The sequence below is a fragment of the Eschrichtius robustus genome, chromosome X (assembly GCF_028021215.1).
Source record: "Eschrichtius robustus isolate mEscRob2 chromosome X, mEscRob2.pri, whole genome shotgun sequence".
NCBI lineage: Eukaryota > Metazoa > Chordata > Mammalia > Artiodactyla > Eschrichtiidae > Eschrichtius > Eschrichtius robustus.
Genome location: NC_090845.1, coordinates 72933276 through 72952073, shown reverse-complemented (window position 1 = coordinate 72952073; position 18798 = coordinate 72933276). Strand labels below are relative to the sequence as shown.

General features: G+C 37.0%; 1 protein-coding gene across 4 annotated transcripts in view; it reads left to right on the top strand.

Moving 5' to 3' along the window:
• The window catches only part of RPS6KA6 (ribosomal protein S6 kinase A6), a 197192-nt gene that overhangs the window by 53400 nt on the left and 124994 nt on the right, over positions 1-18798 (top strand). For 2 of the 4 annotated variants that reach the window (XM_068532499.1, XM_068532502.1), the window contains exon 1: positions 1171-1258. The exons of the other annotated variants lie outside the window; for them this stretch is intronic. In XM_068532499.1, the coding sequence (XP_068388600.1) occupies positions 1178-1258 (81 nt within the window). In that variant the 5' untranslated portion in view covers positions 1171-1177. Of the gene's footprint in view, positions 1-1170; positions 1259-18798 lie in introns of those variants that run through there. 4 annotated transcript variants of the gene reach the window in all.

Sequence of the window (18798 nt, the reverse complement as noted above, 5' to 3'; positions counted from 1 at the left end):
TTACTTTTCTCATTTCTTTGTGGCTTATTGTGGTTCTTTGTAACAACCTAAGTGGAGATTAACTGGAGGCGAGGTTTCTTTATCTACATTCAGGTGATTTCTGCAGCCTCCTTTGCGGTCCCCTGAATTCTACTGCCCTCTTCCTCCCGCCCCTTCTCCCTTGCCCAACTGTTGTCCCCGCCCCGTTGGTCAGTAAAAGAACACGCAAAGTAAACCCCAGCCCTTATGAGACCAATCTTTGGTAAGACAGCGAGGTTCAACCGAAGTATTTTGGTTCACCTCCCTTCCCGCTCTTCTTACTTTGAAACTGTTCTGGTTGGGCTTTGGTCAGCTGTGCAGTGAGAACTTAGATGTGCACAGGTACTTTGTTTTTATTATTGTTTCTTTGTTGTTTTTGTTGTTCTTGTTATTAAAGCAAGCGGCATTTAAACACAAAAACGAGACTTTGGGGATAGAAAGTCAGATCTTTTTCTGATAACCTAATCATTGACAGCCTAGTAGTACAGTGGAGAACATCACAATCACAGACCTAAAAATATTGAATGCCAAATTGATTCACAGTAGGATATTTTGAGGTAGGACTCGCAAGCCTCCACATCTCTAGGTGCAAATTTGTCTTGAAGTACTTGCTTCATCCTTAAAAATACACGTTGGACTGCTGTCTGTTTAACTTGTTCTTTTTTCTTTTCAAATTTCCAACTGAACTGGGGTTAAAATTACATGCCAGAATAACATTTAACAAGAAATGTAGTGGAAATATGGAAGGAGTCTAAAGTTGAACCCTCTCTACTTATAGGAAATATTTTACTAGTACACTAAGGAATTCCTAAGTACATTTTAATATTCTACATCTCTTAAGAACAGGATAAACGAAGAGGGGTTTATTTCTTCTTGGAATGTTTCATAGTTGCAAGAATTTTCTAGAAGACTATTCAAGGGGAGAGGAATTTTGTTTTATTTATGTATGTAATCTATTGACTTATAGTTCCAGGCATCTGGTTTATAAAAACAGTTAAATGCTTGGATATAAGGTTGGGATGGGGGAGGGGGCTTTCGCATGCCTACTCCTTATTATTTTTGTTAACTTTGAATGTAGAAATGTTTTAAATTGTAATTACTGCATATGGTTTTTTTTTTATTGTTTGCAGTATGTTTTAGGTATTATAGAGATTTAACAATGGGTCTCTCTACCTCAGCAATTTGGAAAAATACTGGAGTGGAAATTGTTAATCCCTATGAAGTAAAACGAAAGGTGAAGGTAATGTGGTAAAGATAGTATTTCTGCCTTCTTTGTCTAAAACAGTTATGATTGGTTAGATTTAACCCTGCAAGTGACTTAATTAAAAATATTCTTGGTGAAAACTAAATGCTACATCTGAATCTGCTTAGACCTGCTTAGTACTTAGAAGAGGGTTTTGTTGTTGTTGTTGTTGTTGTTGTTATTGATGTTTGTTTATAATGGTATTCTTTTGATAAGAAGGAAACAATTTTACTTCCCAGAATTTATATTTATTTTAATTACATGTTTGTTGATGTTGGCTTTAGAAATGTTAACCTTGAGCATGAGCTTTGCAGCCCTCAATTGTGATAGTTTTTAGGACTAAGGGTGCTTTCATTGTAGAATATATTTTTTGAAAATGTGTTGGAGTCCTTAAAGAAAATGTAAGTAAGAATCTGTTAACTTAATGTCAAAGGAAACTTTAATGTCTATTTCTGTGTGTGTTAAATCCTGGTAAAATTAAAGATTATATACACTATCATATATTGTGGAGTGTTTTTCAACATCTTTTACCTGTCTTGTTTCATGGGCAGCTGTTAACCTTTGAATTATCATTCAGAAGTGTGAGAGTTGGTTGTTTAGACTCTTAACATGTTTTTGCACAGGAAAAAATTATTAAGGATAGTTACATTTTTAGACCAGTGCACAATAACAAGGTATAGTGATGAAGAGTCTAATCACTGTTTGTAAAATTGTCCTATGGGAAAATGTGTCAGAGGTTTCAAACAAGAATTAGGTTGGCTCCAGTGAGAGGTGGAGAATGGGCCTGAAAAAGGGAAATATGGGCTCTATTGACTCCTGAGAAGAGGGTTCTTGGGAGAGGGGAAATAGGATAAGCAAGAAGCTTTGGTTGTGAGAACTCTTACAGGGACTGTCTCAATTAGGTCTACTGGGAATAGGGACTTCAAAGGGTATCAACCCTCAGGCAGCCATATTTTACCTGTTGCCTGGATTCTGTCAGGATCAGGGAAGAGGTATAATGACGAAGAGCCTAATCACTGTTTGTAAAATTGTCCTGTGGGAAAATGTTTCAGAGGTTTCAAACAAGAATTAGGAGGTGTGATAGGTATTGGTCATTCCTGGACAAGGGTCATTAAGAATAGCCTGTTTTAGTAAAGTGGACTTTTCATGAGGTAGTGCCATGTACATGGTTTGTGCATTTTTTGTTTTGGTGAGGGAGTGCTTGGTTCCTGATGGAGTTTACTACAGAGTTTTCAAATTGTATATTATATCATATCATCATATTATATTAAATATTAATTGGTACTTATTTCTTTAGCAATACTGCTTTTGTTTAAGGAAGTTAGTTTTGAAAGTAATACAGTTCACTGCTAAAAACAGTTTGGAGCTAAAGCCACAGACTCTAAAAATTTAACTAGGATGGCAAATATATGGCAGATTGGGAAAAAACTGCTAGTTTTAATTAACTTCATGAGACCCTGTAGTAATAGGGGAAAGAATATGGGCTTTGGAGGCCAGTTTAATCTGGGTTCCAATCTCACCTCCAACGTATACTAGCTGTGTGACCCAATGCAAGTTACCTAACCTCTCTGAGCCTCAATTTCTTCATCTGTAAATGGGAGAAGAACCATCTTCAAGAGTTGTTATGTAAAAACTGAATACTGTACTGTGTTTAATTCACTTGGCAAGGTGCTTTGCACATAGTAGGTCTCCAGTTCCTTCTCTTTCCCAGCAGTCATCATCATGCCCCTTTCTCTGCCCCTAAACTCTGAATTATTGTCAACTATATTAAAACCTTGAGATTTAGATAGCCATGGTCATAGCTCCAGCTTTCCCTTTTATGAGCAGTTTTTCTTAAGACCTCCTTCCTAGATCTGATTATTTCATTTAAGTATGGTGATCACATTTGTAATCACAGGATGATTAAGGATGAAATATGAAGTCATATTTAGGACTACTTTGGGGGATAAAGAGAGACAAATAATTTAATTTGTTATAACTGGCCAGTGAGGTGTTTCACTGACATTTATTTTTTCCTATTCTGAACTTTTGTCATGGTAGGAATTGGTTCAATTCATGAAGTGTTTATTGGGTACAAGGCAGTGCAGTACATAGCATTGTAATGTGAAGTGTCTAAAGATATACCATCCTGAATCCCATCCCAGCCCCATGGGTTTACATTCACGTGGGCTAGATAGACATACACAGAAACTGCTATTATACAGATCACAAGACCATCAACAATGGGGTGGTTGTGGTGGTGGTTTAGGGATGGATCTAGTAAGGCCTTGTGAAAGAGGTGGAATTCGAGCAGGGCATTGGAGAGTGGATTATATTTTCACAAACAGATTAAAGGAACATATTTCTGGTGGATGGGGACAATATAAGCAAAGGCATGGAGGTGTTCTTGGAGGAAGGAGGAATCTGATATTGCTAGGATATAAGTCTGTGATGTGAGAATGGGGATATAGTGTGAGATGAGGTATTCATCTAAAGGTAGGCAAGGCCCAGATTGTATGGGGCTTTTAAAGCTAGTTTAAAGGTTTTCAGTGTTGTTCTGTAAATGGGAGCTACTGAAGATTTTTGAGTTCATGAATGACATGACCAGATCTGTGCTGGCAATAATGGATGGCAGTGTATAGGATGGATTGGAGTTGGGGAGAGACTGAGGGTAGGGAATATTAATCAGTGGAATTAGTAGTGAGATTTTTAAACTAGGACAGAAGGGGTAAAAGGAGAAGACTGATGGGAGATACCTTGCAGACTTAAAATAGTTTGCCAACTGATTAGATGTTGGGGAGTAAGAGAAATTAGGAGTGTTGTGGTAGGACTTAATTCAATATAACAGATATTTAATGCTTGTCTGCCAGTGAAAGTGTCTATGCTAGCCACTGGACTAATATAAAGATAAATAGATATTTGCAGCATAGGGAGATAGAAAGCTAAAATGACCCCCCTCCCGCCATGGTGTCTTGAACAAGAGCAAGCCACTCTAAAGATTTCTAGTTATGCTTGGCATGCTTAAAATCTTTACTACTAACGGTGAATGCACTTACTACTAGCTAAAAAGTTTTTCAGTGCTTTTAAAATGGTGCTCAAGCCTGTAATTTTTGCTTTATCAATATTCATCTTAAATAGCAGCCCCCAGTGCAGAGGGCTGTGCTGAAAATAGTGACTGGCGCTTCTTTCTAGAATGTGGAAAAGAGAACAGGGACATCTGTATTTCTTATATACTTTCACCAGGTTTATTTGGACTAGAAAGGGGGGAGTGGCCAACAGGGCCCTGACCCCTCACCACCACTGGTGCCTTCCCAGTTTCTCCAAGACTATCTTCCTTTGAACCAGTCTGGTCTGGAAATATTCAGGTCAGTTCCTTCAGGGCAGGGCCTCTATATTTCCCTACCTTGATTATTTCATCGAGAGGTAATCATTACCTCACCATTCCAAAATAAGGCCTGACTTGGTGCCGTTGCTTTCTCAGGCCATATTGTTGTTTCAGTACCACCCCTCTCAGTCTCTCTCATCTATAATTTTGAGAGGGAAATATAGGATTTTTTCCCTTCTTGTTATTTCTCTCTTGGTGGATGCTGTCATTATCTTTAGCAGCAATTCTCAGGAACTGCTTCAAAAGTACTTCGAATCTTGAGGTCTTACATTTTAGTACTTTGTCAGAATTTGCTGTATAATATTTACACATTTATGTTATTTCTAAAGATTATTTACTGTTCTTGATGATAGTAGTTTTTTTTTTCTTTGTCTATATTGTTTTCTTTTGGTTTATTTTTAGGTGGGAAGGGAGTTGAATGGGAGAGAGATTTAGAGCTAAGCTTAAACTGGCTTTTGTAGATAATAGAGATGTTTTCTGAATTGCCCTGGAGGCATTCTATGTAACTGATTTTGCTGCTCAATTTTAACTTGTATCTGTACATTTGAAGTAGGTCCTGCTGTGTGTGTGTGTGTGTGTGTGTGTGTATGTGTGTGAGAGAGAGAGAGAGAGAGAGATTGAGAGGGAGAGAGTGTGTTTTGCTTATTCCTTGCTTCATTTCACAAAGTATTTAAGGTGGTTTATAGGAAATAAAATCCAATAAAAATCATTTTGATATTCAGGATACAGGAAAACATAAAGTAGAAGGTATATGGAAAGGATGGAGGATGGAGTTGGAGGGCGAACTAGAACACAGGTAAGCAGGTTCTAGAGGTTTGCTGTACATTTAAAATATAGTTGAATTGCAAATTTGGCCTCGGATTTCCTTTTCCTTTTCGGCTGGTAGTTCTCAGTTCTGACCATAGATCAGATATACCTGGGAATTAAAAAAAAATTTTCCATGCTAGTGCCTAACACAGAGACTCATATTTAACTATCTGGTGGGTGCCTGGGCATCATTTCCCAGATGATTATGATGTACCGCCAAGGATAAAGAACCATAGCTCTAGGCCAAAGTAAAAAGAGAAATAGTCATATAGTTCTCATTATTTAACAGGAAAAAAGCATATCAGTTCCTAAGCTAGCAATTAGCTCTAAAATAAATTTTCTGTGAATTGTAATGTTTTTCTGTATGTTTTATTCTGTTGTTATTCTAAGATATGACTGGGGCAAAGGAAGTATTTGAACTGTCTTGTATGCTCTTGCTGTGTAGTTTTGAGGAATTTGCTTTTCCATAAGAGAAAAAAAAATAGTGTCCCAGCTGATTTTTGATACAGTTTAGCCTTATAATTTGGAAGCTACATACTCTGCATACCTTATTCCTAGCTAAGTAAGGGGATAGTGACTCCGTTGTGAACAAAATATCCTATCACATCTCTAACAAAAATTTCAAAGGCCACGAATAATTATTCTTACTATAGGACCTGTCTGTCTCTCCAGTAAAGTGGTTGGGGACAGACTTTAAGAGGAAATAGTAATTTTAACACCCATTGTAAATTTTTTTACCCAAAAAGACATTGGACTCCATTCCATCTTAAATGTATCTCTTAAGGGAGAAAGAAATGACATTTATTGAGCATGTATTATCTTTTCAGTTTTATTCACTCTTCAAAACAGTTTGGTGAGAAAAGGTGTATCTTTTTGATACATCTCATCTTTTTGACAGATGAGAAAGACATATAAATCAGTGGAAGGCACAGCTGGAATTGGAATGTAGATCATTTTAAATTCATGCTTTTTCCTCTATACATTGTTGTCTCCCTTGTAAGGACGATATTGAAGATAAGGAGAAGATACAGACAAGTTGTTGACAACCATATCAGATCAGTAAATCAGAGCTGCTGATTCAATAGCTATTTTTACTTAAAATGAAGGTCAATAAAATCCAACAAGGTTTTATGTAGACATAGACAAGTTTATTCTAAATTTCATATGTAAAATTACAAGACCTAGAATATCTATAACAATTTTGAAAAAGAAGACTAAAGTGCAAGAAATCACTCTATATGGGATGGTAAGGCAGTAACAAGTAATTAAGGCAGTGTGGTATTGGAAGAATAGACACATAGATCAGTGGAACAGAATAGGGAACCCAGAAATAGATACACTCAAATAGGCTCAACTGATTTCTGAGAAAAGTGCAGAAGTAGAGTAAAGGTCTTCAGTTTCCTCATATATAAAATGGAAATTAATGTGTTTATCTCTGATTATTTTGAGAAGTAAATAAAATGTTCTTTATGTATAATATTTGACAAGAATAATAAATTTCTTGTTTTCAACCAAATAACTCTAAGATTTAGGTGCCCTAGACAAAGTACTTCTTTTAGCCAGATAAATAACTCAATGGACAATTTAAACTTATTTCACATTCCCCAAGGTTATATTTTAATGAAATTTCATGGACCTCATATCTCTAAGAAGTTACTACAGTGAGAAGAATTACTGCTAAAGAATGCTATGTGTGTACACATGTCATGTATATATGTGCATTCATCTGTACTACACACAATACATGTATCCTTTGAAAGTAAAATTTCCAAAGCATATGTTGTAGTTCATATGAGACTGGCCAGATGGCCAGTGCCTTGGCATGGGGAACATTTTGGAGCTATTTAGAACCATTAAAGTCATTAGCTCTGATTTCAACCACACAAAGTAAACATATTCCTGCCTGAACAGCAACCAGGGAAGCTGCTTTACTGTCACTGGACCAAAGTTTTAAAATGTTCCACAGATACCTTCTAATGTATATATAATATTGATATGCTTAGTTCAACTCATAGTAACCTATCATTTGCACAACTACCAGTCCTTTTAAAAGCATGATGATACTTAGATTGGTTTTAATTGGTTCTAAATATTATTTTGCATGCATTAATTAAGCAAATGATCATTAAATGCCTACACGTGTAAGTTATTGTGTTAGTTACTAGATAGGATTCATTTGGTTATTGCTCCAGGTTTCTACTGTGATAACTGAAAACCAATTAACTGTATATCCATCCATTCTTCATAGTCACAAGGAAATGTCTGAAAGGACAGTATATTATGTCACAAAGACCAACAAATTTAAGCTGACAGAAAGCTTTTTAAAATTTTAATTTTTCTGGGGTATTAATGTCTTAATTCCATATTCCTGTGAAATTACTCACAGGTACACTGATAACTCCTTCCAACTCCTTTGCTTTTTAAAAATATTGATATTTTTAAAAAATATTAATAGATTTCCTCCTATTCAAATCAACTATCAAGAGTGGAGCCTCAGTATGTATGGCAGTTCTATTTGTCTTATTTTTGCTTTATGTACCTCCACTCCTGGCAGTGGATTATGGCAGTTGAGGAAGATTATTATTTGGGGGCATGTGTCCCTTTTGCTTTTATTTAGTGCTCTTCTACAGTCATTTTTGCTACATGGGAAAGGAAATGTATTTTCCTAATGAATTGTCTTTGAATTTGGGTCTCTTAATTATTGATATAGAAATAATGAAGAGTCTACATGTTGGTTTTCTGGGTTAGCAAGTTACCCTTCAAGTTGCTAGTGATGGTTGTGTTTGATTTTGTATATTTCACCTCCAAGTTTCTGAGGTGTATGCTAAAATATGGCAGAGAACATAAATGGCTATTGTAGCAGTAGTAGTAAAATTTTGAAATTAGGTTTATCCTCATTGTTTTCATAATGAGATTATTCAGAAGCTGAGTAGCAAGATAAATAATAGCTTATGTGACCAATTTTAACAGATACATGTAAGCAGTTGCTGGGAAACATGGGCTTGGCTAGTTAACATAGGACTGACTTAGGCCCTTTTATTTAAACTTTTGGGCTCTGTGTTGCAGAGAGATTATTAAGAGAGCCATGGCATGACTCTTTTTCTAGAAATAACAACGTCTCTGAAGATACAGAGTGATCCTGAATTAGGGTATTATTTTGAAGACTCATCCCAATTGAATAAATTTAGTAACTTTAGAGTCATTGTCTCTTTTTAATTTGAGAGACACAGAAATGTCATCATCATTATTTCAGTTTTTACATTTTTAGATTCTTTGTTTTTAAAAAACAGTGTACTTGACTCTATTTGTTTTAAATCCTTTTAACACTTAGTATGGCACAAGTGAAATACTGAAAATGATTTGACTGAATTATGCCAGTTCCAAAAAGTGAACTAAATATTCATTAGTCTCTTATTAGGGTTAACAACTTCTAAAAATCTAACATACTCTTCTTCCTGCCTTAAGGGAGGTGATTATCACAAGTTTCTGTCAATAAAGTTATTGGTTTCAAAAAACATGGAAAATAAGAATCCATTCTGCTGGCCTTTTTTTTTTTTTTTAAATTTACAGGGTACAAGGGACATTGGAGTAAAAGTAAATTGAAAATACAGGTTGAGTGGTATGAAATTATGAATATAATCTGGATGAAGCAATATTTGTGTGTACTGCAGCAATTATAATCCCATAGAGTAGATAATTTTAGTTTGTTATTTCTTTGCTAGGCCAACTAGGTACTCTTTTGTGCATTTTTAAAAGTAAATGCTTCTAATTACTAAAAAATTATATAGTTTAGACCAAGGAGTGGTAAACTTTTTCTGTTAAGAGTCAGATAAATATTTTAGAGTTTGTTTGCCTTTTATAATCTCTATTGCATATGTTTTAAACAATCCTTTAAAAATATATAAACAAAAAAATTAGCCTATGGGGCCCAGTTTAGACAAATGGCTTTAAAATGTGGTTTGCAAAGTTAAGTTTGTACTAATCTGCTGACAAAATTTAGGGTTAGGAACCTAACTGAAAAAAAAAATATGAACCTTTGAAATAACTCCCATGCAATATATGAATTATCAAGAATTTAATCCTTTTTTTTTGAAAAATATCTTATGAATGACCAAAGCTATGTGTTTTTAAAATGATTTTGAAGAAGTTCAATTTCTGTTAGCTGTTAGAATTTAAAATTGAGTCAGAAATGATAAGCAAAATGACTACTGGAAATACTTTATGAAATTAAGTTTCAAAGTTGCTTTTAAATGTTTCAAGTAAGAAAATTAATAAAAACTAAGGAAAACCTATAGCAGTTACTTATTACTGAAGTTATTTTTACATTTAATTCATTCAGATTACAAATTCAGTCATTCCATTCCACAAATATTTTTCCAGGATCAATTATATTCTAGATAATATGCTAGATATTGGGGTTACAAAGAGTCATAAGACATGATCCTTTCCTCAGGGAACTTACAGTGTGATAGAGGAATGGGACAGATACCTAAGTAAGACAGTGTTTATGGATAGAAGTCTGTGTGTGGTAAGGTGGAAGGAAAAAAGGGAAGATATGACATTGTGTCTTGATAAAGGCGAGTTAACATTCAAAAGCACAGGTATTTTGGAGATTAATCCTTTGTCAGTTGCTTTGTTTGCAAATATTTTCTCCCATCCTTAGGGTTGTCTTTCTGTCTTATTTATGGTTTCCTTTGCTGTGCAAAAGCTTTTAAATTTAATAGGTCCCATTTGTTTATTTTCATTACTCTAGGAGGTGGGTCAAAAAAGATCTTGCTGCAATTTATGTAAAAGAGTGTTGTGCCTATATTTTCCTCTAAGAGTTTTACAGTGTCTGGCCTTACATTTAAGTCTTTAATCCATTTTGAGTTTATTTTTGTGTATGGTGTTAGGGAGTGTTCTAATTTCATTCTTCTACATTTAGCTGTCCAGTTTTCTCAGCACCACCTAATGAAGAGGCTGTCTTTTCTCCATTGTATTGGGTTGGCCAAAAGTTTTGTTCAGTTTTTTCCGTAAGATGGCTCTAGTAGTGCTTAGTTGTCGTTAACTTCATTCGAAACAGTTTTGTTAGATTGTATTGTGACAGCTGTCATAGTGTGCATTTAAAAAATAACTTATCAAAATTGGTGAATTTTTGTGTAGCCATTTTAATATTGAAGATGAAAGGAAAAAAGCAATATTTTCGGTGTATTATGCTTTATTATTTCAAGAAAGGTAAAAGCCCAACTGAAATGCAAAAACAGATTTGTGCTGTGACTGATCAAACATGTCAAAAGTGGTTTGCGAAGTTTTGTGCTGGAGATTTCTCGCTGGACGATGCTCCACAGTCTGGTAGACCAGTTGAAGTTGATAGTGATCAAATCGAGACATTAATTGAGAACAATCAACGTTATACCACGCGGGAGATAGCCGACATACTCAAAATATCCAAATCAAGTGCTGAAAATCATTCGCACCAGCTTGGTTATGTGAATCACTTTGATGTTTGGATTCCACGTAAGTTAAGCGAAAAAAACCTTGACCGTATTTCCGCATGTGATTCTCTACTGAAATGTAACAAAAACGTTCTGTGTTTAAAACAAATTGTGATGGGCCATGAAAAGTGGATACTGTACAATAATGTGGAATGGAAGAGATCATGGGGCAAATGAAATGAACCACCACCAACCACACTAAAGGCCAGTCTTCATCCAAAGAAGGTGATGTTGTGTATATGGTGGGATTGGAAGGGAGTCTTCTATTATGAGCTCCTTCCGGAAAACCAAATCATTAATTCCAACAAATGCTGCTCCCAGTTAGACCAACTGAAAGTAGCACTCGACAAAAAGCGTCCAGAATTAGTCAACAGAAAATGCATAATCTTCCATCAGGATAACGCAAGACTGCATGTTTCTTTGATGACCAGGCAAAATCTGTTACAGCTTGGCTGGGCAGTTCTGATTCATCTGTCATATTCATCAGACATTGCACCTTCGGATTTCCATTTATTTCAGTCTTTACAAAATTCTCTTAATGGAAAAAATTTCAATTCCCTGGAAGACTGTAAAAGGCACCTGGAAGAGTTCTTTGCTCAAAAAGATAAAAAGTTTTGGGAAGATGGAATTATGAAATTGCCTGAAAAATGGCAGAAGGTAGTGGAAGAAAATGGTGAATATGTTTTTCAATAAAGTTCTTGGTGAAAATGAAAAATGTGTCTTTTATTTTTACTTTAAAACTGAAGGAACTTTTTGGCCAACCCAATATATTTTTGCCTCCTTTGTCATAGATAAGGGGACCATAGGTGTGTGGATTTATCTCTGGGCTTTCTATCCTGTTCTATTGATCTATATTTCTGTTTTTGTGCCAGTACCATGCTGTCTTGATTACTGTAGGTTTGTAGTATAGTCTGAAGTCAGGGAGCCTGATTCCTCCAGCTCCATTTTTCTTTCTCAAGATTGCTTTGGTTATTCGGGGTCTTTTGTGTTTCCATACAAATTGTAAAATTTTTTGTTCTAGTTCTGTGAAAAATGCCATTGGTAATTTGATAGGGATTGCCTTGAATCTCCAAAATATACAAGCAGCTCATGCAGCTCAATAACAAAAAAACAAGCAACTCAATCAAAAAATGGGTAGAAGACCCAAATAGACATTTCTCCAAAGAAGACATATAGATGGCCAACAAACATATGAAAAGATGCTCAACATCACTAATGATTAGAGAAATGCAAATCAAAACTACAATGAGGTATCACCTCACACTGGTCAGAATGGCCGTCATCAAAATCTACAAACAGTAAATGCTGGAGAGGATGTGGAGAAAAGGGAACCCTCTTAAACTGTGGGAATGTAAATTGATACAGCCACTATGGAAAACAGTATGGAGGTTCCTTAAAAAACTAAAAATAAAACTACTGTATGACCCAGTAATCCCACTACTGGGCATATACCCTGAGAAAATCATAATTCAAAAAGAGTCATATACCACAATGTTCCTTGCAGCTCTATTTACAATAGCCAGGACATGGAAGCAACCTAAGTGTCCATTGACAGATGAATGGATAAAGAAGATGTGGCACATATATACAATGGAATATTACTCAGCCATAAAAAGAAACAAAATTGAGTTTTTTGTAGTGAGGTGGATGGACCTAGGGACTGTCATACGGAGTGAAGTAAGTCAGAAAGAGAAAAACAAATACTGTATGCTAACACATATATATGGAATCTAAAAAAAAAAAGTGGTTCTGAAGAACCTAGGGGCAGGACAGGAATAAAGACAGATGTAGAGAATGGACTTGAGGACATGGGGAGGGGGAAGTGTAAGCTGGGATGAAGTGAGAGAATGGCGTGGACATATATACACTACCAAATGTAAAATAGATAGCTAGTGAGAAGCAGCCGCATAGCACAGGGAGATCGGCTCGGTTCTTTGTGTCCACCTAGAGGGGTGGGATAAGGAGTGTGGGAGGGAGGCGCAAGAGGGAGGAGATATGGGAATATATGTATATGTATAGCTGATTCACTTTTTTATACAGCAGAAACTAACACACCATTGTAAAGCAATTATACTCTAATAAAGATGTTAAAAAAGAAAGACACATGCACCCCAATGTTCATAGCAGCACTATTTACAATAGCCAGGATATGGAAGCAACCTAAATGTCCATCAACAGAGGAATGGATAAATAATATGTGGTACATATACACAATGGAATATTACTCAGCCATAAAGAGGAACGAAATTGGGTCATTTGTAGAGATGTGGATGGACCTAGAGACTGTCATACAGAGTGAAGTAAGTCAGAAAGGGAAAACAAAAAACAAATATTGTATATTAACGCATATATATGGAATCTAGAAAAATGGTAAAGATGACCTTATTTGCCAGGCAGAAATAGGGACACAGAGGATAAATGTATGGATAGCAAGGGGGAAAGGGATGGAGTGGGAAGAATTGGGATATTGGGATTGACACATATACACTATTGATACTATATATAAAATAGACAACTGATGGGAACATACTGTATGGCACAGGGAACTCTACTTAATGCACTGTGGTGTCCTAAATGGGAGGGAAATCCAGAAAGGAGGGGATATATGTATATGTATGGCTGATTCATTTTGCTGTGCAGTAGAAGCTTTACAACATTGTAAAGCAACTATACTCCAATAAAAATTAATTAAAAAAATAAAGTTATTGTCAACAATATGAAAGAAAAAAGCACAGGTAACCTGAAATGGTAAATACTTCAATGATCATTCATATTTAAATTTGGATTCTGTTTTTATGCTTTGATTTGAACATGGATGTGTTTTATCAGCTAATTTACTTTATAGCAGAGTCTCATATTTGTTTTTAAATACCTGACTAACGGAATAGCTCAGAGGCGGTTCTCTCTTTCCCAGCCCGAGACTCTCTTTTAAAAAGATAACTCTTTCAGGGGAATTCCTGGGCTGTCCAGTGTTAAGAGTCTGCTCTTGTGGTATGGACATATATACACTACCAAATGTAAAATAGATAGCTTGTGGAAAGCAGCTGCATCGCACAGAGAGATCAGCTCGGTGCTTTGTGACCACCTAGAGGGGTGGTATAGGGAGGGTGGGAGGGAGACGCAAGAGGGAGGGGTTATGGGGATATATGTATACTTATAGCTGATTCACTTTCTTGTACAGCAGAAACTAACACACCATTGTAAAGCAATTATACTCCAATAAAGATGTCTAAAAAAAAAAAAAAAAGACTCCGCTCTTTCTATCCCTGGTCAGGGAACTAAGATCTCACAAGCCGTGTGGTGCAGGCAAAAAAAACCCCAAAATAATAACTCTTTCAGATCGATTTGAAACACAATTGCCCTTTCTTAAATATTCCCTGAAGCAGTGGCAGTGGTTAGGTGGGTATGTTTGAAAGGACTAACCTATTGGGGTAAAAACAACAGGAATATTGTATAATTAGAAAGCCAGAAAGATCAAAGCAAATCATTTTAATGAATATTGCAGGTGCTATCAAATTATCTATAAGTAGTCTGTTGACTGTAGAATTCAATCTAAAAGATTATAAATATAAAGTCTACTGGGGAAATGGCCATAACTATTAATAAACCTTTGAAAATATTTAGTAGTTTAAAACTCAGGATGCGGCCTTCCCTGGTGGCGCAGTGGTTGAGAATCTGCCTGCTAATGCAGGGGACACGGGTTCGAGCCCTGGTCTGGGAAAATCCCACATGCCACAGAGCAACTAGGCCCGTGAGCCACAACTACTGAGCCTGCGCGTCTGGAGCCTGTGCTCCGCAACAAGAGAGGCCACGATAGTGAGAGGCCCACGCACCACCATGAAGAGTGGCCCCCGCTTGCTGCAACTAGAGAAAGCCCTCACAGAAACGAAGACCCAACACAGCCAAAAATAAATAAATAAATAAATTAATTAATTAAAAAAAACAAAAACAAAAACTCAGGATGCAAATTAAATCTATGTGGAAAGCAAAACAAAAAGACTTATTTTTGGAAATGCCCAACTAAAAGACTGTTAGTGAAATTGATAAAGTGTGTCATAGTAAAAATATACAAAGATACTTTTCACTTCTCTCCAATTTGTGATTCTTAAAGTAAGGCATCTATGCATGAATGTATGTACCTTTATGGGTTGATTTGGAAGATTGTTTTCAAGTTGACCAAAAATGATTCTATCATTACTTAAGAGTAATGTTCCCACGATAGTATGTCGAAACTAAATCTATTAAATCAGTAGCATATGACGATGTAGCAGTAAGTTTTGACTCACAGATATATTATTTTGCACACAGGTAGCATTATGTACCTTTGGTGAATTATTAACTAAAATGTTTCATATACTTTTTTCCTGTATTTTCTTTTTGGCAGGAAAACATTCACACATCAGGTATTTATTGAGCACGTGTCAGACACTGTGCCAACTGCTTTAAGAGCATTATATTAATCCTGAAAACAAAATGGGGGTTATCATGATAATATGTTTTGTTGTTGCACAGTGAAGTAAATGTGGGTGTTTGGAAGCTGGATCTGATGTTTCCAGGTAACCTCAGGATTCCCTTGGAACACATGTTCCTAAGGAACTGTTGGGCATTTGGTCTAGTTCTGTTGACCAAACAGGGGAAGGGAACTGTGGATTTGAGTAGATGGACACAATATGCTAGGAGAATAGATGAATTCTAAATAAGACATGGTGGGGGGATACCAGTAAGATTGGAGGTCGCTAAGGTAAGGAGATCTCAGTATTCAGTGAGTAGTCTGGGGCACTTATGATATATCCAACAGTCTGTTTGATTTCCTGCAGTGGCTAGACTTTGGGAAATATGGACTAAGGGATTATTTTCCCAGGCGTAAGGGGTCTGTATGGATATTAAGAGAGACATTATAACAACATAACTCTAGTGAAATAGCTATCCCAAGAAAAGTCAGCCATTTTAATATAAAGGGGAGTAAGGGTGGCTCATTGGCCTTGGTTAATAAAAGATTCCCAAGCTGAACAGATTAATCAGATGGCCAAGAATTGGTGCCAGAGGCTTATTCCCAGCAGAGTTAAAGCAAGATCTATGGTTTTCATAGAATTACCATCAACAGAGGATGCCCACTGTATGTAGTAGGGCACAGAACATTAAGAAATCTGTAGCCACAAGGAAGAGTCCCAAAAGTTCAGTTCTGCAGTCCTTCAAAATTAGGGGACCAAAGGGCCAGGGTCACTTTTTCTGAACTGTCATTCTAGGTGTAAACCCATACATGAAAATTTTCACTCTTTGAAAATGTGTCTAATATAAGAAGGAGAATAAGGAGAGTGGTGGGTTGATGCATCACCAGATATTACATAATGAAGGAGATATCACAACTCTATGGTGATCACAATTAGAACAAGGGTAATGAGAGAAATTTCATTGCTGGGGATCATGGAGAGTACTGGCCTGGTCCAGAGTCTTGGAAGAGCCATCTATATCAGGTGTCATCTGTTTCACTTCTGGGTCAATTTCAGCTTTAGGTCTCCAACTGTTTCAGAGGCCCACTCAGGTGGAAACACCTTTTTAAAATGTGAAAAATGAATCCAAGAATCAGTGCTTTTAAGTTTAGCAGCACAGGGGTTGGTTAAAAGTACTATGATAGGGTCCCTTCCATCTGGGCTGTAAGGAGTCCTTTAAAAGATGTCTTTTCCAAAAACATAGTCCCCTGGTTGTAAATTGTGGTGGTCTATACCTTTGTCCCCTGAGAGCACAGTGTGAAAAGATTTTTCAACCAGGTGCTTATTTTTCTTTAGAGCCATAATGAGACTTTGACAATAATGTAAAAGGTCTCCCTTGACTAGAAGTGGCTCATACAGTCCTGAGTCATGAATCATGGGTCTTCCAGTGATTATTTCAAATGGTGACAGTTTCTGTTTTCCAAAGGGTATAGATCTTCAGTTTAATAGAACTATGGGTAGCAATTTAAGCCAACAATGGCTGAAGGCCTTAGAGAGTTTTGCCAATTGAGTTTTGATTATGCCATTGGTCTTTCCACTAGACCAGAAGGTTGAAGATGATAGGCACAGTGGAAATGTAATACAGGCCAGATCACAAACAGCATTTAGAATTTTTCCAGTGAAGTGGGTACCTTTATCACTATGTAATTCCAAGGGAATTCCCCAAGTAGGAATAGTCCTTTCCAACAGTATTTTGTCTACTGCAAGGGCAGTTGCTCGTTTGTGAGGAAATGCTTCTGACCAATGGGAATACACGCAAACCATCACCAGAAAATATCTATATCCTTGAGAGTGAGGCAGCTGGATAGAATCCAGTTGCCAGACAGCAAAGGAACCAGGAGGCAAAGGAAAGTGGCCTTGAGAAGTATGAGTAGGTTTTTCTGCGTTGTACTTAGGACAGATCTGACACCTCTGACATATTTCGGTTGCTACTGTGGGAAAAGGTTTCGAAAAGTATTGTTTTCCCCAGGCTTTCATTTTATCAGTTCCCCAATGAGTCATTTCATATGTTAATCTTAACATGGTTTCTTGAGTGACTTCAGAAAGAGCAGGGCAACCATTTGGCCCATACCAAAGCCCAGTATGTTGATCAAATGTGCATCCTTCAGAAACCCACCTCTGTTCCTTAGCTGTAGCATGCAATTGCCCATCTCTGATAATACCCTTTAAATCTTGGTGTCCTTCCAAGTAGTAGGTAACATGGTGTGAATAGAATGACCAACAGGAGGAGTTTCCTTTATGGAGCCTGAATCTTGTAATGCTGCCACCTTAGTGGCTCTATCTGTTCATTGGTCCCCTTTCCTTCCTCAGTGTTGTCTTTGGAACATGCTAGGACCATTATTATTGTCAGTTGTTGTGAGCAAGATTGCATCCAGTAAGGCCTTAACAAAGGGGCCGCTTTAAATTTCATTTCCCCCTGAGGTCAGGAGACCTCTGTGTTTCCAAAGCATTCCAAAGTCATGAGCTACTCCAAAAGCATACCTGCTATCTGTGTAAATGTTAGCGTGTTTGCCAGAGCCCAGAGTGCAGGCATGAGTGAGTGCTTATAGTTCAGCTTGTTGGGCTGAAGAAGTAAAGGGCCAAGCATTAGATTCTATTAAAGTGAAGGGAATAGTAATAGCATACCCAGTTTTCACATGCCCATCGTCATTTCGTAAGTAGGGGTCATCGGAAAACTAAGAAGCATCGGAGTTGTCTAACGGTGTTTCTTGTAAATCTGGATGTGGACTAGTCAAAAGATCAGTTGTGGTTATGCAGTTATGTGGGGTCTCATCTGTTGGTGATGGTAAGAGAATAGCAGTATTTAGGGAGTTACAATGAGACAAAGTGACATTTGGTGAGGAAAGCAATAAGATTTCGTAAGATGTCAGTCAGCTAGCAGATTGTGTTGTGTATATTGTGAGTTCCTGAGTGCCTCAACAGAGTGAGAGACAAACACTTGTAAAGAAGACCCTATAACTGTTCTGTAGTCTGCAGAAGGGCAGCAGTGGCTGCTGTTGCTCAAAGGCAAGGTGGAAGTCCTTGAGTTACGGGTTCCAATTGTTGGCTATAATAGCCGATAGGCATGCTTTTGTCTCCGTGCGGCTGAACGAGCACTCCAAGGGTATTTCCACTGACTTCATAGTAGAAAGGGAAGAGAATAATTAGGGTTTCCTAAAGCAGGGCCTGTGGACAACTGAGTTTTTAAAGTTTTAAAAGCTGACTCAGCCTCATGATTCTAAACAAGAGGATTGTGCCTCTTGTCCTTTAAAAGGGAATAAAAGGGTTTTGCATAAAAGGAGAAATTGGGAACCCAACTCCTATAATAGCCTGCTAGCCCGGGAAAGCCTCTCAACTGGCATTTGGTGACAGGAAGGGGAAACTGTGATATGCCTTGGATGTGTGTAGTATCCAGCATTAGCC